The 20,949-nt window shown below is 43.6% G+C and overlaps 1 protein-coding gene across 3 annotated transcripts; it reads left to right on the top strand.

The window, feature by feature from the left end:
* The first annotated feature begins 1,698 nt into the window (after positions 1-1,698).
* Positions 1,699-20,887, top strand: Rhobtb (Rho-related BTB domain containing). 3 transcript variants are annotated; one of them, XM_076775744.1, is made up of 15 exons: positions 1,699-2,019; positions 13,038-13,399; positions 13,668-13,771; positions 13,833-14,030; positions 14,526-14,733; positions 15,139-15,381; positions 15,463-15,548; positions 15,658-15,784; positions 15,956-16,090; positions 16,511-16,534; positions 16,815-16,965; positions 17,047-17,177; positions 17,239-17,481; positions 17,571-17,719; positions 17,837-20,887. In XM_076775744.1, the coding sequence occupies exons 2-15, from the start codon at positions 13,220-13,222 to the stop codon at positions 18,069-18,071; spliced, it is 2,214 nt and encodes a 737-aa protein (XP_076631859.1). In that variant the 5' UTR covers positions 1,699-2,019; positions 13,038-13,219; the 3' UTR covers positions 18,072-20,887. The 3 variants fall into 3 exon arrangements, with proteins under 3 accessions (XP_076631859.1, XP_076631858.1, XP_076631860.1); XM_076775743.1 differs by lacking the exon at positions 1,699-2,019 and adding an exon at positions 5,419-5,559; XM_076775745.1 differs by lacking the exons at positions 1,699-2,019; positions 16,511-16,534 and adding an exon at positions 5,419-5,559.
* The last annotated feature ends 62 nt before the right edge of the window (positions 20,888-20,949 follow it).

Below are 20,949 nucleotides of genomic sequence, written 5' to 3'. Positions count from 1 at the left end.
TAGTTTAGTAATTTAGCTTCTAAGGATGTAAAAGGGAGATCGATGGAACTTTGATTCCATCTATCTCCCTTCGGGTCTCCACTCGCAGCAACCTCCTCGTGGTGAGACCTGGTAATCGGTGTCACCCACGATAGAAAAGTTATTCTTCGTGGGTGACACCGAGCTAATGGCTGCGAATTTAGAATTGCTTCTTGATATAATAAACGAATTTTGATTTATAGTTAGGCAGGTGTGTTTGGTTAATCATTATGTTAGGCAGGTTGTTTTTATTTCAAGACAAATTCTTTTGAAAATTCTTTCAACTCTCTTCGTTGGTTGTGCATCTTACATTAGTTGCACTTTCGTTTGTCTCTTCTTCGACCAACGATCGTTGGTCACAGAAGACCTTAATTAATGGAGGGTGGTTGGGAATCGGTTAGGGCGGGTCTCCACTCGCAGCAACCTCCACGTGGTGAGACTTGGGTAATATTATTTACCGTTTAATTAATAATCGTATCACTCTTAGCTGGATAATGCAATTATTAATTAAAAACTAAATAATATTAGCAAATTGACTGCGATCCGCCTTGCATAGGTCATCATAAATATAGAGCTTCTTCGCTAGGTTAGTTTTGATTCTCATTGATTCATCAAAGATTCTAGAGTATTGTCAAAGATGAGGTATACGAGTAAATCTTTCACCCGATGTATTTTTTCGGCCCATTTTTATGGGGTCTCGAAACCCCATTATCATTTTCGTGTCATTTGCAACATTACCAACAGATTTAGAGATGAATTTCAATCCCTGCATAGTCAAGTTACATGTATTTATGCACACACTACAGTTGTCAGCCTATCAATACTAATTTAGTGAATAGTTTCTCAACTGATCGCCATCCACGAGAAGAGGACGCTAAAATCACCTCGGAATTTTCAGGTCGGTATGGTAGTCAGATTGGGCCACGAAAGTCCATAAGGTGAAAGGTCTACTCGTATACTTGGTCTTTGGTGAAAGGTCTACTCTTATACCTGGTCTGTGGCATAAGTCACCATCTCGATGTAATCTGTTTTATTTGAATGAATGATCCATGAAATAGGTCCTGTGATAATAGTTGCGACGTTCGCCAGAAGATCGCACCATGGATCATTTCCATGCGGCGAACGACTTATTGAATGAATTTCGAATAGAATTCGCATCGATTCTGTACCCAATGTTTAATTCGTTCATTAATAAGTTTTAAGACTTTATCCTTCTCGTTAGAATAAATAGTCTGTAAGTCATTTGTTCAATGTAAAATGAGAAAGCTTGTATTTTGTCAAGTTTGAATAAATCGTAATTGGAATAGTATAAAATTTTGGTTCAACGTGTCGCGTTTCTAACATTGTTGCGAACGTATTGGAAGAAAGTCCAGTAGAACGCGAGTCGACCAAGCAAAGGCATATTAATGCAATCTGTTGGAACGTCGAATGGAACTCGCAACAAAAGCCAGATGTCTTTTGCTACGAATTAGCGAGGTAAGAGAAAAATCACCGAACGAAATTCAGACGTCGGACCAGGCGTCGTGCACGAAATTGTCGCGTTGCAGACTTCCGGTGATCAGGCTATACAGGAGGTAATCTGTTGCTCGAGAATTGCACGGACAGACCACCTCCAGACACTTAAGACCGTCGCGTTCGGCATCTGGTTCTTTCGTGTCCGTTTAACGGACTTGATAAGCTAATGGCGGTCCAGACAACGAACAACAGCATTGCAGGAATTCCTTTCGACGGTCCGCGACCAATGCAACTTTACGATTGTTTGCTCGCGACGCGGCCACGGCCTGTGGTTGGCCTCTAACGTCCGACATCTGTCGTTCATGGTTCGTCGTTTCTTCTCGAGAGACATTTAACGCGACACAAACGTTTACTCGCGGAAGAAAAACAGTCGTTATCAATTATCATGCCGAGGTGCTGCGTCGTTCGAGAGGACATAAAAGACCGTGTTTTTCTGGCCTCGTCAGTGAGAGTGCATCTTCACCAGTACCATCTGACCGATTAATCGTACGTATCCAGCGTAAAAATAATAAAAACTGTTGGTTACGATTGTTCTCAAGTGGAGGATTCTCGTGTAACGGCGTTAAAACGAAAGTTTCCTTTTACTTTTTTTCGTAAAGTATTACTAGACTTTTGGGAACACGAACAGAGATCCTTGAACCGCACGAAAATATTTCTTTGGTCCATTTTTTATTATCTTTTATTAAATAGTGGTTAAGTCTTTTTGCTTTTGTCGTTTATCTTTTATTCGTCTCGCGAAGCTTGTATCGAAATACCTATTTTAGCCATTCGTGGTGCGTCGCGACGCCTGTAACTCGGTAATCTGTAATCCATCGGTGCGTATAAGCAAATGATCGACGTCGCGTGTTTCCGACCGGGCGAATTAAGCGTCCACGAAACAGGGGCCTCGTATTACGTAACCATTATGCCAATTACACGGGCGTGTGCGTTCTTAACGAGCCAGAACAGCCAATTAATTAATTGATTAAACACTACTGTGTGGAAGGGATTGCGTAACGATCGTTTTACAACGCGCTCCTTCGGCTGGGAAATTTTTGAAAATTTATCACCGTCGATGGCGACGTTTCCGTATCCCTGAACTAGTAAAAATTATATTTTGAAAATAATTATACGACGAAACTATCGATAGACTCTAATATCTGGGACTTAAATTGATATGTAAATTTTAAAAAAGGGAAATTCTCAAGCGTAACCAGCCCTGGTGCGAAAAAATCTAAAATAGGTGTAAACAGATCGCGTGTAGGCTATGCTACTTTGCTTGAACGCCAGAATCGATGTATACTGATAACAAGATTAAATCAGTTGCGAAATATGAAGATAGTGGCTTTAGAGTCACGCGAAATTAAAGAGGATCAACTTTTTTAGTCTAAAGTCGAGGCAATACTCGAGATAGCGTATCGATCGATACATTTGTCGCTCAATTCTTTGCATCTACCGGGAGAAACAGGTATTATTAGATTAAATGGTGAATCAAGATGAAATCTCGATCTATTAAGAAACCTTTTCAATCCTAAGGAACATCAAAGAAACCCTGGACACATAAATATGCCTTCGAATTTGCATCTATTCGAGTAACCTAAACAGTTCGCCTACATTCTCCGATCTGATTGCATTTTCTCGTTCCTTGTTACTTCCAATTAGTTTCCTCGCGGCGTACTATCCAGTTGCATCGAAACTAACAACTTAATCGTAGGTGGAATTCGTCACGCGACCAACGTATACGCCGAACTCGTACGAGATCGATTTCTGAACAAATAGCTTATAACGCGTTAGTTGGACCAATATTGTGGAATATTGCAACTTGATTCTTACGACCTGTACTTGTTAGGTTCGATTAGTCGATAGTTCTCGAACGAGAGAAACTACGGTATCGCTGTAATCGCGTTCGTTCGATTTTCGAGCATCACCGATCGTTGGAAGAATCGGTTCTAGAGCAATCGATTGATTCGACTAATTCGACGACCGCGATAGCGAAGTATGCGGGCGTCCCTGTCCTGGCGCACTGTACAGTGCAACGTGGTGGATTGATTTTTCGCTTCCTGACGTCACTGCGAGGCCAGCATGCGCGTCGCAGCTCAACAAAGAACGCGGCGCGTTTCGATGCATTTTATTCCTCCGTAGCGACTTTTATTTTGCGTAACAACCGATACGATATATCGAACTTTGCTTTATCCAAGTTCTGCGACTTGGACAGTCTCTAGGGTACGTCCGCGTTAGACGCTCTTTGTCACGCTCGTTTCTAGTCGAAACTGTTAACCGATTCGTAGGTCGTACCACTACGTCGACTCGCAATAGAGGGAAACAAATTATTTATAAAAATATCTACCGCATCGCAGACTTTGGCCAAGTCTGGGGTAGCTTGGTTTACGAGTAGATTAGATTATTAGTGACTAATATTCCATGGTTTTATTACAAGGGATTATAGCTTGCGTCGTCGACAGGAACTTTAGCGACGCTTAACCTTCTGTCGCATCAATTTTAAATTGATTCTTATTACGTTCTCGATCAGGTATATTGCACGATAAAGAATCTATCAAGTTGTTCTCGATGTTTGTTTAACGTTAACCAGATAACGTTGTGTCAATGAACTCTATACAGAACCTTATCTTGCTTTCTAATTAAAATCTCGTAATCTGTAGATGAGAATGCCGCTGCACCCGAAAGAAATTGCAACGAATCCCTAGTTTCAGTGGAATCGTCCGGTGGATGGTCAGCCACGGTCGTTGCCGTTGAAGAAGCTAAGAAACGCGCCACGATTCGTAACGTTTGCTCGCGAATTCTCAGATTACATTTTAGCAATTTCTAGTTTACAGTTTTACTCGTGTATCCGTGCCTCGACGACGATTCGTAAGGAAGACGCGTTTCAAATTAGCGACAGGATAAAATTTTCAAATATCAGTCCCGAATGGAATAAACTCATCGAACCCCAAAGTCCAAGTAGAACCGTCGCGTAGAGTCGATAGTCGGTGAGAGTCGTAATCGCGGTGAAATCTGTTAAGAAACTAGGGACTAGGGACTGCGGAACGAAGGGGGTAGGTCTGTCGAGTGGGTGGTAGACGGGTGGTTGTGGCTCTGGAGCGAAGCAGGACGTTGGGGTCAGAGACGAGTTCATTGAGTGTCGCACGGCTGGTCGGTAGAGCACGTCGTTCGAACGGGGTTCCCCTTCTCTGGAGGTTTCTCCTCAATTGATTCCCTGTTGGTGGCGTTGGTTCCGAGGCATCGTGGCCGCGAGTTCGTCGTCGACGAGCAGCCAGGTTGCGTCCTATCTTGCGGAGAGCCCTTCGTCGCGTTTTAGGTGCACACGTGCGCCGTGAGGCGACGCGAAGCGCGTTCCTAGGCAGCTTATCGTGGTCTGGTTTCGCGAGGCGACGCTTTCGATCGACAAGACTGGGTCGCTTGATGGCCTGTCGCTGACACGGCTACGGGGTGCAATTCTCGCGTTCGTGTTTCAACGAGCTAGAAATCTAAAGAGGCAGGCAGTTCGAAAAAGACTGGATCGCGGAATGTCGCGCTCACGGACGACCGACTAAATCCACGAGGGCTAACCAGCCCCCGGTGTTCCCCGTGGTGGATGCCATGCCCCTCCCCACTTCTTCGATTCGCCAGGACGTCAGCTGGAACTTGCGTGGTGCGTGTTGGGTGTGCAGCGTGCTGCTGCAGCTTCTAGTCCATTGTTGCGATCCGAGGGACGACAGGTACAACCCCATCGAGGATCGTTTCCCGTGATCCTGACCGGCTTCCGTGAGATTTCGAGGACTGGTCTCCTCCGTGTCCGGAACGTTCGACCGAAGCCATTCGTACGTGCGTGCGGATAAACGTGATCCCGCGCGACCAGTGGACTCGTCGCGGATGCGCTCGATTCCCGTTCGTTTCGAGGCTGTCTGCGCGTGTTATCGATAGGGTGTATTTGGTGAAACCTCCGTGTCCTGTGGCGGATTCCCCGCGGGGATTCTCGAGTGCAGAACGCGGCTCCGAGACCACCGCTCCTATCCCAAAAGATCAAGGAACACGCTACGATCTCCTTCGGTGAGTGACGAAACCTTACGACACGAGTATGGACCCTTTTATCTCGATAGCCCAACGACACACCGAGTACACGAAACACGAGTAAAACATGCCTTACGTTTTCTAATATAGTCCGTACGTCTCTGTTTCTATAGCACGACTAATTTCTAATTACGCGCCGAGAAGGGGCACACCAATAGGGCTCGGTCCAACGATAAACATGCACGAACGATTGGCTTTACCCCCTCTTCTAACTCTTTAAAAGAGACCCCGACTCGCCATCGCGAGATTAACTACCGGTTAGAGACCGATTCCATTCACCCTCTACGATAGAAACTTTTCCTTTCGTAAAAGAAATTGTTCCTCGAATATTTGCGTTGCTCGTAAATTGATTAATCTTGAATAGTATTCACCGATAGAGTCCAACGACACACGCACGAGTCTAAACGCATAAACAAATTAATTCTTCTTTACGAAACTGCAAACTTAGGTCTTTGTTTAACAGGAATTGATTATATTGTGTTCCCAATTGGACGAAACATCCTTTGTAAAATTGGAAACACTAATTAATCAGACACGTGTCCTGGGAAAGGGTTATATGTATATTAACCACGCGTCCAAGAAAACGCAGAAACCTTAAATTACTAGATAATTATTATTTTAGTAGAAAGGATTTTTTGGAGGGAAAGCAACATATACTATACATATATGTCAGCCATCTATTAATTTTACAACTGTGAACTACGTTTTCTTATCGATGTAAACAAAGACCAAATACCAAACTTGCCAATAATTGAAACAAGTTTAAGCAAGATGGTTCGTATTTCTGCAGTTAAAAACGAATCTACGAGAAATTGCGATTCAGATTCTCGCGAGCGTTTAAAAATAAACCGAGTTCCGTGAATGGAGTATCGAGAAATTGATTTAGAGCGATGCGAAAAAATTATACAAGATGGCTACTCAGGAAGAGGACTGTTGGCTCGCAGCCTAAAAGTTCAATTTTTTGTTCAGCCTGTTATCCACCGGTCTGCAATGCTATTACCGAAATTGCTTAGTATCCGCGGTACCGTATATCCGCGCGCCACTAAACTTTCGAATTTATTGAAATTCCTGTCACGTGAAACGAATTTTTCAAATTTCAGCAAGAAAGAAAATTGAAAAATATTCGAACGATAGTCTGGAAGTTATTCGAACAACTTTGACAGTATCCTTGTCTCGTTAAGGTCTCAATTTCAGTGATGGCGTTTGAATTGTATCGGTACTACACGAAATATCGACAAGTACATGTTACCTATCGATAAGTAATATTGATGTACTTATCAGTGCTTCGCTACCGACGACATTTTATTTCGACACCTGCTCGAGACATCAACGTAACGTTTGGGAATTGATTGCTATAGGTATTTCATTACTAACTTTGAGATTAGTTTTCACACGAACGTTACCCTAATTCGAGTTTCATCGAAACCTAAGATTCTAAGTAAGCAATAATGTTCTTTGTTAGCACGTCTGGCCTTCCAGGGCAGATTGTTGCGAGGTCAATTAACCACTGATCGTTTAGGAAACTTTGGACGCAATTGCCCTATGGTCGCTTTGTTTGATGACTAAGTGCACCGTCCTCACGCGTCATCAACTGTTCGCGATATAACTCTCTATTGGTTCCCTGTGGCGGCAACTTATGTAAGCTGGCGTCTCTGGTGTAACGCAAAGTCTCGTTGCACATGGATTCTTCCACGTGCTCGTTTTTCTTCTATTATCTCTCGATCCGACAGGAGCCACGTACGTAACGATTTATCGCGGAATCGGTTATACAACTGTGATCAACGCGATTGCTTCAACTAGTTGTTGCGCGACAAACACGTTTCTATGCTACGCCAAACGCGTAAATTGGCTCGTATCGACTTCCTATTGGTGGAACGACGTGAGTATACCTAAACTGATTGGCTAAGATCATAGTGTGTATGAATACAATAGTGTGGACAAGGCATTTTGAAGCCAACGTACACTCTGTTATTGGATAGCGATAGGTCGCTGGTGCAAAATCTGACGTACTGCAGGTTTCATGACCAAGTTGGAAGCTGACTGTCCATTCGGGGACCAATTGACTAAATTTTTTATAATTTCAACTCTGCAACGGAAATATACTGAATCTGTTGTAAGATCTAAAGTGTTTCGATCGATGGAAAATGGCGATTTCACATACCGTGTGGCGTGATCTCGCGATTCAATGGCCCTTAGCGTACTAGTTTTCTGTATAATTTGCTGAACAGATGGTTACGTCCACTTATAGGAAAAACAATGTACGACCAGTTGATATAACTTACCGCAGTGCAGGTTTCATCGGCGAAATATTAGAGATTTTCACTTGTTGAGTAGCTCTTCCCAGGGTTCAGGGCTGATTCGTCGATGCTTGTTGGATAAACAACATACGGTTTACTGCAACCGCCATCGCATGTCTTAGGCGACTTTTCGAATGATAAATCGTCGCGTATGTGGTCTCCTGGTAAAACCTGGCGCATTGCAGGTTTTACGAGTGCTGTATTAGAGCATCGACGTCCGGAGTTCAGCTAATTCTCTGTAAAAGTATAAGTATTTCGTCCTATAGACGCGTGCAGTATTTAGTAAGATTTGCGAATAGGTCGGGTCGTCGCATATCTAGAAAAAGTGGCGTACCCTATCGTTGTCCATCGTAGTAACTCGTTGCACGATATATCGCCGGGGTCTGTGATTCTGTGACTCCCATCCAGACGCGTTGATCGTGAAATCATTCGTTTCATCTTTCGATGCAAGAGTTAACGGAGCGAATGGCTATTAGGTCTGCGCCTGATGCGTCACAACAGCTGATCCACTCGATCGATCGACCGATTAACCCTATCCGCGTACGTGCACCAAACGAGCCGCACACCACTTTGCATCTGAAACAGAAACAAAAGTTGACAACAAAGAAATACAAAATATCATCGACTTGGAGTGCAAAGGGTTAAAGTAGTTACTTTTTTGCCCTGAACAAAATTAGTATCGAATAGGATAAAGTTTAAGGGTATTTAATTTAGCGGTGAGGATCCTATTTTCAATAACTGTCGATCGTGGTTACGATTGATAATGATAGAAAAATTTAACAAGTACGCATTGAGCAATCCTTTTACAAACAGCCCTAATAACAGTAATGTTTGAACTTGTCTTAAACTAGGTGGATTTTAGTTTCACGAGGCTGCCGTTTCACGGCGCGTAATCGCGATATTTCGCTATTAAGCTAGTGAAAGAGGTCGAGCAATAGGAGCACTGTTTACTTAATTAATGCCGACGACGCGAGCGGCTCGTTGACCCCGCGGCAATTCTTGGACTTGGATCGCCCTTCGACGAAATTGATTTACTAGCCTGGCGGAGACTAGCCGTCTCTACCGAGCTAGAACAAGTCGCGACGCCAACCTCTTTCTTTTTTTCTTTTCTTTCGTCTTTCTTCCGTTCTGTTTTTTTTTCGCTGGCCTCCCAACTGCGTCGTTCTGCAATGCGTCAACACACGCAATACGCATCCACAATGGACGCCCATATCGTTCGATACTTCTTTTACTACGTTCTAATCTTTACTAATTTTAACCTTTGATCATGTTCACTGGTCGGGTCAGGTTCAGTTTCGCGTCAGCAATTTTCTATTTGAATGAAAATATCGGTTGTTTCGTACGATTGCTCGATTTTTGGCACGGATAATGCGAACCCGATGTTTCAAGCTTCTGCGCTTTTCCTGTTGTTTTTCAACGCCAGTTTTACGAGAGCAATGCATCTGATCGTGTAATGCGCGAGTTTATCGTCGTGAGTCATTTCGAGCGAAACGTTCTTCGTCCAATTGGGATGGTTGACCAGAGCGAGGGTCACATTATTTATGGCAAAATTGCGCCGCAGGAATCGTGGAAACCATTTCTGCGCTGTTTTGTCAGCAGCTTTAAAACCATCATCCGACTCGTAAAAAATGTACTTTACTTTTTCCCGAGTAATCTTTCCTGTTTTCTAGTCTTTTCGTTGATTAAATAAATCGATGCCTTTCTAACGTCGATTAGACGCTATCGGTGAACATCGTGCGATAGTAAATGCAATAAATGAGTTGTAAATCTAGCGTTTGGCAAAGCATGTCGGATCCAGTGGCCATTTCTAGGTCACGCTTGGCATCGTCGTTGCACGTTTAACGATCGCGCGATAAGTTCAAGTGCAGCGCCATCGAACGCGGCCCTCTTTTTCCTGAATCGTTGATCGTTTACAGGCAATAATCTAACAACGTGACACCGACAGACTTCTTGCACTACGTAACAACGAAGCGTTAAACGATCGATAGGACCTTGTCAGAAGTTGACAACAACTTCCGGACGATTGTCACAGAAATTCCTCCAATTATCGAAACGTACATTTAGGCTGGCTGCGTCACAGTTATCTTTATGCGTGTATCCTATCTACGATACGAGTGTTCCGATTTAAAGTAAATGCGCTTTTCTCCAAGCGGTTACGATAGACACGCAATAACTTGAGTAATGATAAAGATCATTAATTTTATAATTTCAGAGGAACGCAGTTGCTTTTAGAACGATGGCGGATTATAGGTCATCGTGCTTGAAACTCTGTTTTGTTGTAGTTGTCGCTCGACGAAGTAAAGTTTTTAAACGCACAATATTTTCTGGGACACCGTGCGATGGAAACAATAATCGTGGGCAGGATTCATGACCGAGTCGTGTATCGATTTTAGAAACTTGCAGGCTTGATTTTTTCACTTGCACAGGGAAAAACGTTTCTTAAGAAGTTTCTGAAATGCAAGGCTGAATCGGCATGCAATGGCCGCGCTAAATTGTTTCCTTCCACCTGGAAATTGTCGACCGAGTACTTCTTTTTATTCGACATAATTTTCGCGTCGGTTTCCCTTCAAATGCGTTTAACGCGTTTAACGGTTCTCTGAAATAAAAAAATGTCACTTTAGTTTCTTGGTAGTTAAAGTAACGAGTTTAACGAAAGGTGTAATATAATATAAATATGCGGGACATATAGGATAAAATTAAACTATTCGAAGACTGTATTGATAACGAAACTAATTTTAACATTTCCCTAAATAAAGCATTAGTGATGCAGGAATAAATTGTACGCAGGACGATAAGGAAAAATCGATGTCGCGAAAAAAAATTAATTCTATTTAAACACGAGCTTGGAATCATGAAAAAAAATGATTACTTTACAAACATTCTTCCCTATAACTATGTTCGTTCTTTCGAATAGTTTAACTTTGCCTTGAACAGTATTTTTATATAGCTACGAACAACAGAGATATTTAGAAGTTCCCATTTAAATAGTTTACCCCGTGTATAATGACATAATGATAGACCAAAGACAGTTTAACGAGTTTAATGATAGTCTAGAGCCAATCTAGAGTGATAGACTAGAGATAGACAAGCATACGTGTAGAGGTAGAAATATAAAAATGTAGAATTATAAAAGCATAGAGACACGAGTACATAGAAGCGAACAAGTAAAATGACAAACTAAAAGTAGACTAATAAGCTTAATGACAGCCTAAGGTGGAGTAACAACCTCATTAGGATAATTCAACTATAACGAATGTTATATTCTCCTATATTTTTCTTAATTTCCATGATAGAAATTTATAGGTTCTAGTCGAATCGATTCGAACAAACGAACTTTTCCAGTTATTCCATTAGCGCGTATTACGATATTACAGGGTTCCGGGTAATGTCCAGACACGAAACGTCGACCAAACGATTTCCAATTTATTTTCCGTAATCTCATTGACCGCCGAACGATTCATTTTAAGAACGTGGAGTCATGACGATTGATAGGCAGATTTCTGAGGTTGGAATGGATTCATTCACAGAGCAGTTCCAATAAGTCAGTACCGTATCGAGCGACCGGTGCTTCGATTTTCACATCTACAAGCGACCGTTCTGCACGTACGTATGGACGTTGTCACCTAACGCCTGCTATCGACGCGTCCGTTTCAAATACAACTTTACAGTATCCGCAGAAAGGTGATAACGTTCCTAGTGTCACGCGACTCTTCGACCTTTCCAGCTCTTATTTATCTCTGTGACGATGATTATTAAAACACTGGACGCAACCTTCGTTCCGATGGTGCAGATTCGATCCAGACCTAGATCTGCCGGCCGATTTAGCACGCGAGAGTGTTCGTTCGTAGGTAGCTATGCTTCGATAAAAAGTTTCTCTCGTTCAACGAATCTTCGAAACGTTTGCATATTTAAGTTTGCGGTATTCTTCGATATTAGGTGGTCTTTAAAGATTGCTTGGATTCTCGAGAATTCTTCGAACGACGTTTCAATTCGCAGCTATAAATATTTTAATTAATAGGGGTTGTTTCGCCGAAGCATCGAAGCTATTTGAAACTATTTATAACCCAATATTACTGGCCGTCTACCGAAGTCGAACGTCACCGTTCAGCCTCGTGTTCGACATCCAGATTTACCCATGTATGTATATTTAACAAATGTCGCAAATCGCTGTGCAAATGTCTGCCTTTCGGACCCGATATAAATAACCAGCAACCAAACACGGTGCAAACCGGTCCGAACGAAAGCTCCAACTTTTACTTAGAAGCAAGTAACTTTGTACCAATCGAGGATAGACGAAAGCTCTGTCCACGCGTTCGTTCAGGGTTAAGGTGATATCGGGGTTGAGGTTGAAGTTGCGAAGGTTCGATACTAAATATAGAGAAGGCGCTTACGGGGTCAAATCAATAGACATTCTGCGTATATGTATATGCACGATGTCTAAACGTCTGAACGTTGCACGGAAGCTTGAAATACCACCCATGCTTACGCGACCACCGTGGAAGATTTCCTCGTCGGTGCTGTGACGATTATCGGTGTTATTCGATTAGCCGCGGCGCCGATCACGATATTTTCAGTTGCGTGCAACGTTACTTCTGATAAGCCTCTACGGTCAAACGAGCTTCTCTTTCGCGCCAAACGGACGAAATCAATCTATTAAAAGCTCTCTTAACTCTTAACTAATAAGGCAGGGTCAATGTAACCCGTACCGGGGTCATCCGATCCTTTTTCCTCGAACTTTGAGCGAAGAAACGACTTGAGCCCGCGCATCTCCAGTTCGCGTAGCTTAAATTTTAGGGCTGAACGCGTACCACACCTCCTTGTGTATCGTGAAATACCTCCATTACGTACAAGTAGCTTTAAACTCCTACATCCTGCTCAGCCGCGGTTCAAATTAAAAGCGACAAAACATCGTGCAGAGGGTTAACGCAGGGCTCCGAGCACCATGGACGAAAATAATCCAAGCGTCGTTTACGGTGTAAAATATGTTAAACAATTTCCTAGCAAATTACCTTCACGTGAGGACGCGCCCTCTTCTCTGCGGTGCGAGTTTTTCCAACTGGTCACGATAATCCCCAATGATTAAGTCGTTTCTAGAATTTCGTCAAGGGCATCGCGTGCAAACCGTCTACTCAGTGACGCGTCCTGCTTGATTTCGGTCAGTTCCAGCATCGTAGACCGGGCCGATAGCGAGATCCAGGTCTAATCCTCGGTCGAGATCGGATGTGGTGGACGTGTTCAGCTGGAGGTACGACAGCGGTTGCACCGACGGCGGAGCTAGCTGCGTGTTCGGACGACCTGGCACGTGGAAGGGCACATTGGATGAACAGGGGAGATTGTCGGTGATGGACAATGAGCAGCCGCATCAGGAACTGGTCAAGTGCGTGGTCGTGGGCGATACAGCAGTCGGAAAGACCAGACTGATCTGCGCAAGGGCTTGCAACAAACACGTATCGCTCTCGCAACTGTTAACTACCCACGTGCCCACAGTATGGGCCATCGACCAGTACAGGATCTATAAAGATGTGAGTTTAGCACCGATTTAATTTCCTTTCTTGCAGGTTTTACAAGTCTCTGGGAAATGTAATGCGTACAGTCACCTTATGTGCTTCGTACTTAACCCTTACCTTAATTTAAAGCGTTATCGTTCCTTCTAGATTTAGTCCTCTTTTCTATTGCATCTGACGCCTTCGATCGCGTTCGGAATCCCTGAAAAATAGAGCAATTGAAAGTTAGCGAAAAATGTCATTTAAAATAGGATCGTGATTGATAAAACGATGATTTGTTCGTCAGGTTCTAGAACGATCTTGGGAGGTAGTCGACAACGTGAACGTTTCCCTGCGTCTCTGGGACACGTTTGGCGACCACGAAAAGGATCGTCGGTTCGCGTACGGCAGGTAATCGCTCGATCGAGAGCTTCTACGATGAATTTTCTAACATCAAACGCTGTCTGTACAGATCAGACGTGGTGCTATTATGTTTCTCGATAACGAATCCCGTTTCGTTGCGGAACTGCAAGGCGATGTGGTACCCGGAAATACGAAGATTCTGTCCTCAGACACCGGTGTTGTTGGTGGGATGTAAGAACGACTTACGGTACATGTATCGAGATGAAACTTATCTCAGCTACTTTCGCGACCGTAGTCCGTTCGTAAGGTACGTTATCGTTCTTAAATACAAGCTGTTTTTTCGTGTAACATTTTCAAGCAACGTACATATTTCTGAAAACGAGCTCCTTTGGGCTATACGGAGCTCGTTCGAATGTATCGATGGTTCTTCGGCGACGACCCCCTTGGCGAAATGCGTCAAAGTATTGATTTCACGGTCTCCGCAGGCCTTCCTGATCACCCGTTATTTTTACTATTCTTATCGGACGGAAAAAAAAGAAATCCCTGCCCTTTTGTTCAAAGACTCCGAGTTTGTTTCTCGTCGATGCAGGGCTACACCCTCCGGGTATTTTCAGCTTACGTAACACCGAGTTCCATTTTAACGGGAATGGGATTTAGCGAACCTTGACGTACGAAGGCAGGCTCCCGCGGGACTCGAAAAGTTCACCGTGACTTTCAGACAGTCTTTCGCGACCGTTCTATAGTTACTCTCGTTGCATAGAGGCGAACTTTGTCGATACAATGTCACACCGATCGCAAACAGGGCGACGAGGAAGAGCGACTTGGTGATGCCCGATCAAGCTCGGGCCGTCGCGAGGGAACTTGGTGTCTGCTACTACGAGACCAGCGTCTTCACGTATTACGGCGTCAACGAAGTCTTCGAGAATTCGATACGCGCCGCCCTCATTGCGCGCCGGCAGCAACGATTCTGGATGACGAACCTCAAGAGAGTACAGAGGCCACTGCTTCAGGTAGAAAATAGTCGGGTCAAACTCGATTGCCCGATCAACAAAGACTTACCCGCTTATAGATTTCGTTCGAGATGAGAACTTTAATATGGTGTTCGGTCTCTTCGTTGTAAGCCAAAACACGTCCCCTCTTACCGTTCCGCTTCTCCCAGATTTAGAGTTGCCCGCGTCAGTCTTCATCTATGACACTCGACGTATCTATAGGGAAAAGATTAATAAGTCACCAGGTATTCTTCTTTTATAAAATGTAAATCTATGTTTTATTCTTTTTGACAAGGTAAATTTCAGCGCACCTCGCAAATAAGCTGAAACTGTAATGTCTGACCTACCTAGCTTGACTCTATAAGACACACTTGACCCGGTGAAGGTTAATTTGTCGAGTACTCTATCGCTGGACTGTTCTCGTAGGCACCGTTTTGTCCGCCGAAACCTGTACCGCCGGAAGTATGTCTCGCGACAAGTACCTACGAGGAGAACATGAAAACGCTGTGGATGAAGCCTGTTCACACCGACGTGACTCTGATAGCCGGGAACTGCACGTTCTCGACGCATCGGTGTTTGCTGGCCGCGGCATCCCCGGCATTTCATCGACTCTTCACGATGGAGCTCGTTCAGGAACAGACGCCCAGAAGTTCCAGCGAGTCTAGCATGGTATCGTCCGCGATTCCTCCTAATTGGGCTCGTTTATCATTCCCCTATCTAACAGCGTGCCTTTTGCATTCTCTCTCCAAGGTGAGCACGTTCGGCGAAGCGACGGTTGGCGACTTCAACGACGACACCGAGTGCCTGATTCGTATCGATCAATCAAAACCCGCAAAGTGAGTTTATCCGGCAAATCTGTCGATGTAAAGCCTTGAAACGCCGACGCACGATAGCGTCTAGATACTTTTGTATTTCTGGTAACGTTGTTGAAACGATGTCTCGCAGAGTTTGGGAACAACTTAAGCGGCGTTCGAGCTTCCAAGTGCTACCCACGATGGATAATCAAAGGAAATCGGCCGGAGCGACGAGGGAACTCAATCATCCTGCCTTCCAGAACATCCGTGTATGTCTGGTGAGAATCTTGTTCGTGTATATGGTACCCGTAGCACAGGGAATTAGTGGATTTCTGAAACCAAACGCGATAGTTTTAAGTAATTTTCCATCGAACCATCTTGCTCGTTGAAAGTCCTACTTACGAGGAAGATCACTTTTTCTAATTCTTTTCTTGACTCGGTCGTTACAGACCGAAAGCACAAACGGTGTCCAGCAACCAACGATCGTGGTGACGCTGTCGAAGCTGATCACGCCACAGGCCATGCAGCAGTGCTTGCAGTTCATTTACACGGGCAGCTTGGATAAACGGTACCACGATCTGCAAGTACGTATGTTTCCATTGAATTTTCTACAGGGCCAAGCACACCCTACATCCATTCTTGTCTCATAGAATGCGAGGTCTTGTCTCGATTACGTACATTTGTATCTGACGGTATATGCAAACGAGTCGAGGGGAAAGCTAATTCTTTTTAGGAAATTAAATCGATCCTGCTAACATTTGCAAATCCGTCGAAAAAGTAAGGACGTTGCAAAGCTCTGCGAGATTTTTTTATCCAAAGTTACAGAGTAAATACTTATTTCTTTTTTTTTTACTGTTAAGAGAATGTACAAAGTAAGCGTCCATTCTTTTCTTAATTGAGTCTCGTCTGTGCAGATATAGCGAATATTCATTGCTTAAGTCATGAGTTTAAGCACGGTGCTATCAGTGCGTTACACGGCAATTAACGCGGCTCTATTCTTTCAGACAGCTCCTATCGGGCTTCTACTGGTTAGTACAATGTGAAATACATTTGCTGACACCAGCACACAGACATGCACGCACATATTAGTGGCATATAGTTGCAAAGGGCATTCACGCTACGATAAAAGCGATACCTCATCCGAGTAGTAAATGTATTTTCATGGATGCATGGAATCGCTTCGAATCGAATTGTTCATTTGTCGTCGACGCGGAGTAGGAGACCCGACTTCAGAAAAGACTTCCATATCGATCAACACATATTCATTCCGCTTTGTACAAAATGATTCTATCCGTTCCTCGCTCGCAGGAAATTAGGCAAGCGGCCGAGTTCTTGGAGCTGCTGCAGCTGTTGATGGTGCTCGGAAGTCTACAAACGAGAGACCAGTTCAACAGCGATCTCAACTATCGGTACAAGCAAGTGGTGAGGCAACGACTGGAAAACATTTGCCTAGAACAAGGTAAACCATTGTTAACATTAAATTAAGGATAAAAAAATCTTGGCTGATCGTTATTTATCGGTTAAAACTTTAAACACCTAGGGCTGTTTGCTGACGTGGTGTTCGACCTGGACGATGGAAGCGTACCGGCCCACAAAGCGATTCTCACTGCCCGATGCGATGTAATGAAGGCCATGTTCTCCGGCGATTTCCGCGAAAGTAGCGCAAAAGTGGTAAGTTTCCAATAGATTCTGATCTAGGTCTGACTTCTATATTCCAATATGCCGCTAACAGATAGTGTTTCCCGGCGTACGCGAATACACGTTCCACAAACTGCTGTGCTATCTCTACACCGACGAGGTGCCAGCAATCTCCTCTGCCAGATGCTTGAACCTCTTGGAATTGGCGAATCGTCTCTGTTTGCAACGGCTGGTGAATTTGGTCGAAAGCAGAGTGATCGAGGATCTCGAGAGGCTGTCACAAAACGAAGGAAACGAGGCCGTGGAGAACTGCCTGAGGCTACTGGAACCGTGCAAGGTCGGCTCATCCTTCGATCGCCCGTAGATAATCGATACCGATCGATCGACGATTCTCTGTTTACTCATTCTGTGTTTTGCGTGTCGCAGTTGCACAATGCCGACCAACTCGCAGACTGGTGCATGAACCACTTGTGCGTGAACTACAACAAGCTGTGCAAGATGTCTCCGCGAAGCGTCAGGCTTCTTCATCCGGAGAACCAGGAGTACCTCAACGAGCATCGATGGCCTCCAGTCTGGTACGCGACTATCGATCCGTAGTAGATAACGAACTTTCTTATCACGAATGGCAATGGTTGTCTCTAGAACAGAAAGGCAAATCAGTATAGTGTACCGAGATGTTTCCTGTTCAACAGGTACTTAAAGGACTACGATTATTACCAGAAGTGTCTCGCAGAACGAGACCGCGAGAACAAACCTACGCTGAAGAGGAATCGCAATCAATCCGGTTGCCTGTGCTTCTCCAGCTCGAGCAAAACGAGAAGAGAGAGCTCTGCGAACGGTGGTACAGCGTCGTCAGCGTCGAATGACGCACAAGCCGAACGACCCCTGTTCGACGCGTCGATAGAATCGGGTGAACAGGTCGTATGACAAGAGCCAAGCGGCTTAAGCCGCTCTGTCAGATTCATTCTGATACTACCCGTGCTCATGGTCTTCATATGCACCATTTTTACTATTTTGATACTCCTACAGATTTATACTTAAGGAACGTTAAACGCCGACAAAACGATCTATGCACACGATTACACGATAAGTGTACCACGCGGATCCCTGTACTCGAACAGGCCACGTGTTATTTATCAATCTTTCTCGTACGCGACAACACCGAGCGTTTCTATTCCGCGTACACGTTTTTATTTTCGAACAAGTCCAATCATTTCAGGTATAGGTTTTCTAAGAGCAAGCGATACGAACTGTTCCGAAAAATTGGTGTATTTTTTCTACGGGAAAATCTTCGATCGGAGTACGCGTTGATCCGACTTTGCGTCGTCGTTGGGTGAGCCTGTTAAAAAGATACACGCTATATCTTTTGGAGGGACTTCCTATAGGCGTCCATCGTTTCTAAACGAAACAAAGCTGGTGCCTTTTGTTGACGACGCGTCTTTGCCACTAAACAACCTCGATCTGTAACGGTGGTCACCTGAAAAAGTTTTATTTTTTGGTCACGCACGATGCAAATTTAATTTTTTCGAACGATATTGCAGTCTATAATATTCCGGACTTTTTAGCGTAAACCGTAAACCGTCGACGCTTTGGTTATTATTGCGGCGGACGTTGAAAAGTCTCGAACAGTACTGACCGCTTCGGTAGCTATTGTCATTTCTAATTCCCCCTGTCTACAGTTTTGAATTGGTTGTACGAAAACGTTGTTTATATTAAAATTGAAACGTCAAATGAGAGAACGATGAAAATTAAATTGAATTCGGAACGTGTAACTGGAAGAAAAAATTTCCATCGGACGATCAAAATCGCCGGTATCTTTTATCGATGCGTGTTAGACTGAAGAAAACGAGCAATAGCTTTAGTCCACGGTAGCGCGTTAAGAATATTATAATAAACGGTTTATATAGTCATCTAAGAAATAAGACGTCGTACATGTAAATAATATACCAGAGGAGCCGTACTGTTACGATTCAACTGATGCGGATTTTTACATCGTTTGCGCAGTATCCGACGACGGGCCCTTGCTTAACCCTATTCAGTTTCCCTTCCACGAGCGAGGTTACAGTTCCTTCGTGGTGCAAGGAGACTTTCTCGTATTTGTACCATTTTGTAACGATCTACGACTACGCGTTATTACTATCGTCAATCGTCGATTATTTTTAAGTGGAGGGGACACGTGCAGTTCAACCGATCCAGGGGGCTGGAGATTGTCCAATAACAACTGCAACATATCGATCACGGTAATGGGTTACTGCTAGAATTACTAATCACAATCGCGTCGTAATAATAATTATCTAATTAACAAAAGAGAGAGTGAGCGTGAAAGAATCGATTATATTTGGAACAAGTATTATTATACGTATCTAATGTCGATAGGATGTAGAGCGACGCTTTATCAGAGTGAATTCTCGCGTACCTAATTACACATTTTCCCGACGACTTGTACTTTGTAAGTGCACAAATTGATTCCCGGGCGTCCGAAGAAGCGTAACCTCGCGTCGTGATCGCACCTACGAAGTCTTCGGGCAAACACGAACCCACTAATAATTAAATAAATATTAACGATCGGTATTAAAAGTCATTTAATAATTTCGTATTCGTTAGTTCATCCTCGTGTCGCGATCATCGTCGCGTTACTCGATCGATACCATTCATTGTCATGCGATCAAAGTGTGCCTGAAAAAGTGAGAGAGTGAGACAACGAAAGAGAGAAATATGATTTAGCTAGAGACAGAGTGTAATACACGCTGGACACACCTATGCATTATCATAAGTAATTTTAACCTTATATTCTTGTATACGAATCACATCACGTTCGCGCGCATAGCGATGTATTCCTGCTCGCAGATTTTCCAGCTATTTAGTCGTTAGAAACATACGAGTCGCTCCAATTATCGTTCGAATTTAAAACTGGTTAAATATCTGTAACATTGGAATATCTTTGTATTCAAAATTTTTTCGTCGTACGTTCGAGGTAACTCGAAGCGTTTCGAACCCATCGCTAGATTCGCGCGTCGAACAAACCGAATAACGAACAAAAAAATAAACATATACAATTGTTAAGATACGCTACTGCCCGATCTGTAGAAAATTCTGTAACGGAAACGACGTACGCAGAATGTCTGTGAGAATAACGTCCCACTTGTACGCTACGTCAATTTCAATGTCAATGTTATCCTTCGTCGCTCGTAAATGTATATTTTCTACTGACATTGGTAAGAGTAGGGTTAAGGATACAGCCGTGTGTACGAACGCATACATATATAGAATGATAGGGAATAAAAAATGTTTACCTTCCACGCGCATTTTAATCGTCAGTTGTCGTCGTAAAAGAAGTTAAGTTAAATACTTGTCCACGCGTAAGAGGCATTTGCGGGCGACAAAAATCCCTTTCTCACGTTCTTTCGATGCGGAGTTCTATGTATAAAATATCGTACGTCAAAGAACAGAGGTGTCTCGTACCATCATATTTTACAAGGAAAAAGAAAGGACTTCTCTACCTCTTCAAAGTACTTAGATGCATTTTGTGTTTCTGTGTTTTAAATTTCGACACTTTTAGCACTCCCACGCTCGCAAGGCCTCCGATCCTAAACCGTGAATGCTTGTTGCGATTGCGACCTCTCTATCGAATCGTACAAACTGATCGATCCGTAGAAAGTACTTGCGATGTGTTTTGCCGCCACGATCGATAATAAGTAATTTTGGTCGTATTACCAATTTAAACATAGATATCGGTTAAGAAATTATAAACTTATCAATGCATATTGCAACGTTCCGTATCGGCAAATGAAAAGTTTAAATATAA

This window comes from Colletes latitarsis, chromosome 10 (assembly GCF_051014445.1).
Source record: "Colletes latitarsis isolate SP2378_abdomen chromosome 10, iyColLati1, whole genome shotgun sequence".
NCBI classification, from domain to species: Eukaryota; Metazoa; Arthropoda; class Insecta; order Hymenoptera; family Colletidae; genus Colletes; species Colletes latitarsis.
This window is presented reverse-complemented; position numbering and strand designations above follow the sequence as displayed.

What these genes read in the sequence shown, in the direction of transcription:
- Rhobtb (XM_076775744.1), top strand. Translation starts at nt 13,220, where the DNA reads ATGGACAATGAGCAGCCGCATCAGGAACTGGTCAAGTGCGTGGTCGTG. An exon ending in GTTCCAGCGAGTCTAGCATG is followed by an intron (nt 15,382 to 15,462) that starts GTATCGTCCGCG and finishes TCTCTCTCCAAG; the next exon opens with GTGAGCACGTTCGGCGAAGC. An exon ending in AGAACATCCGTGTATGTCTG is followed by an intron (nt 15,785 to 15,955) that starts GTGAGAATCTTG and finishes CGGTCGTTACAG; the next exon opens with ACCGAAAGCACAAACGGTGT.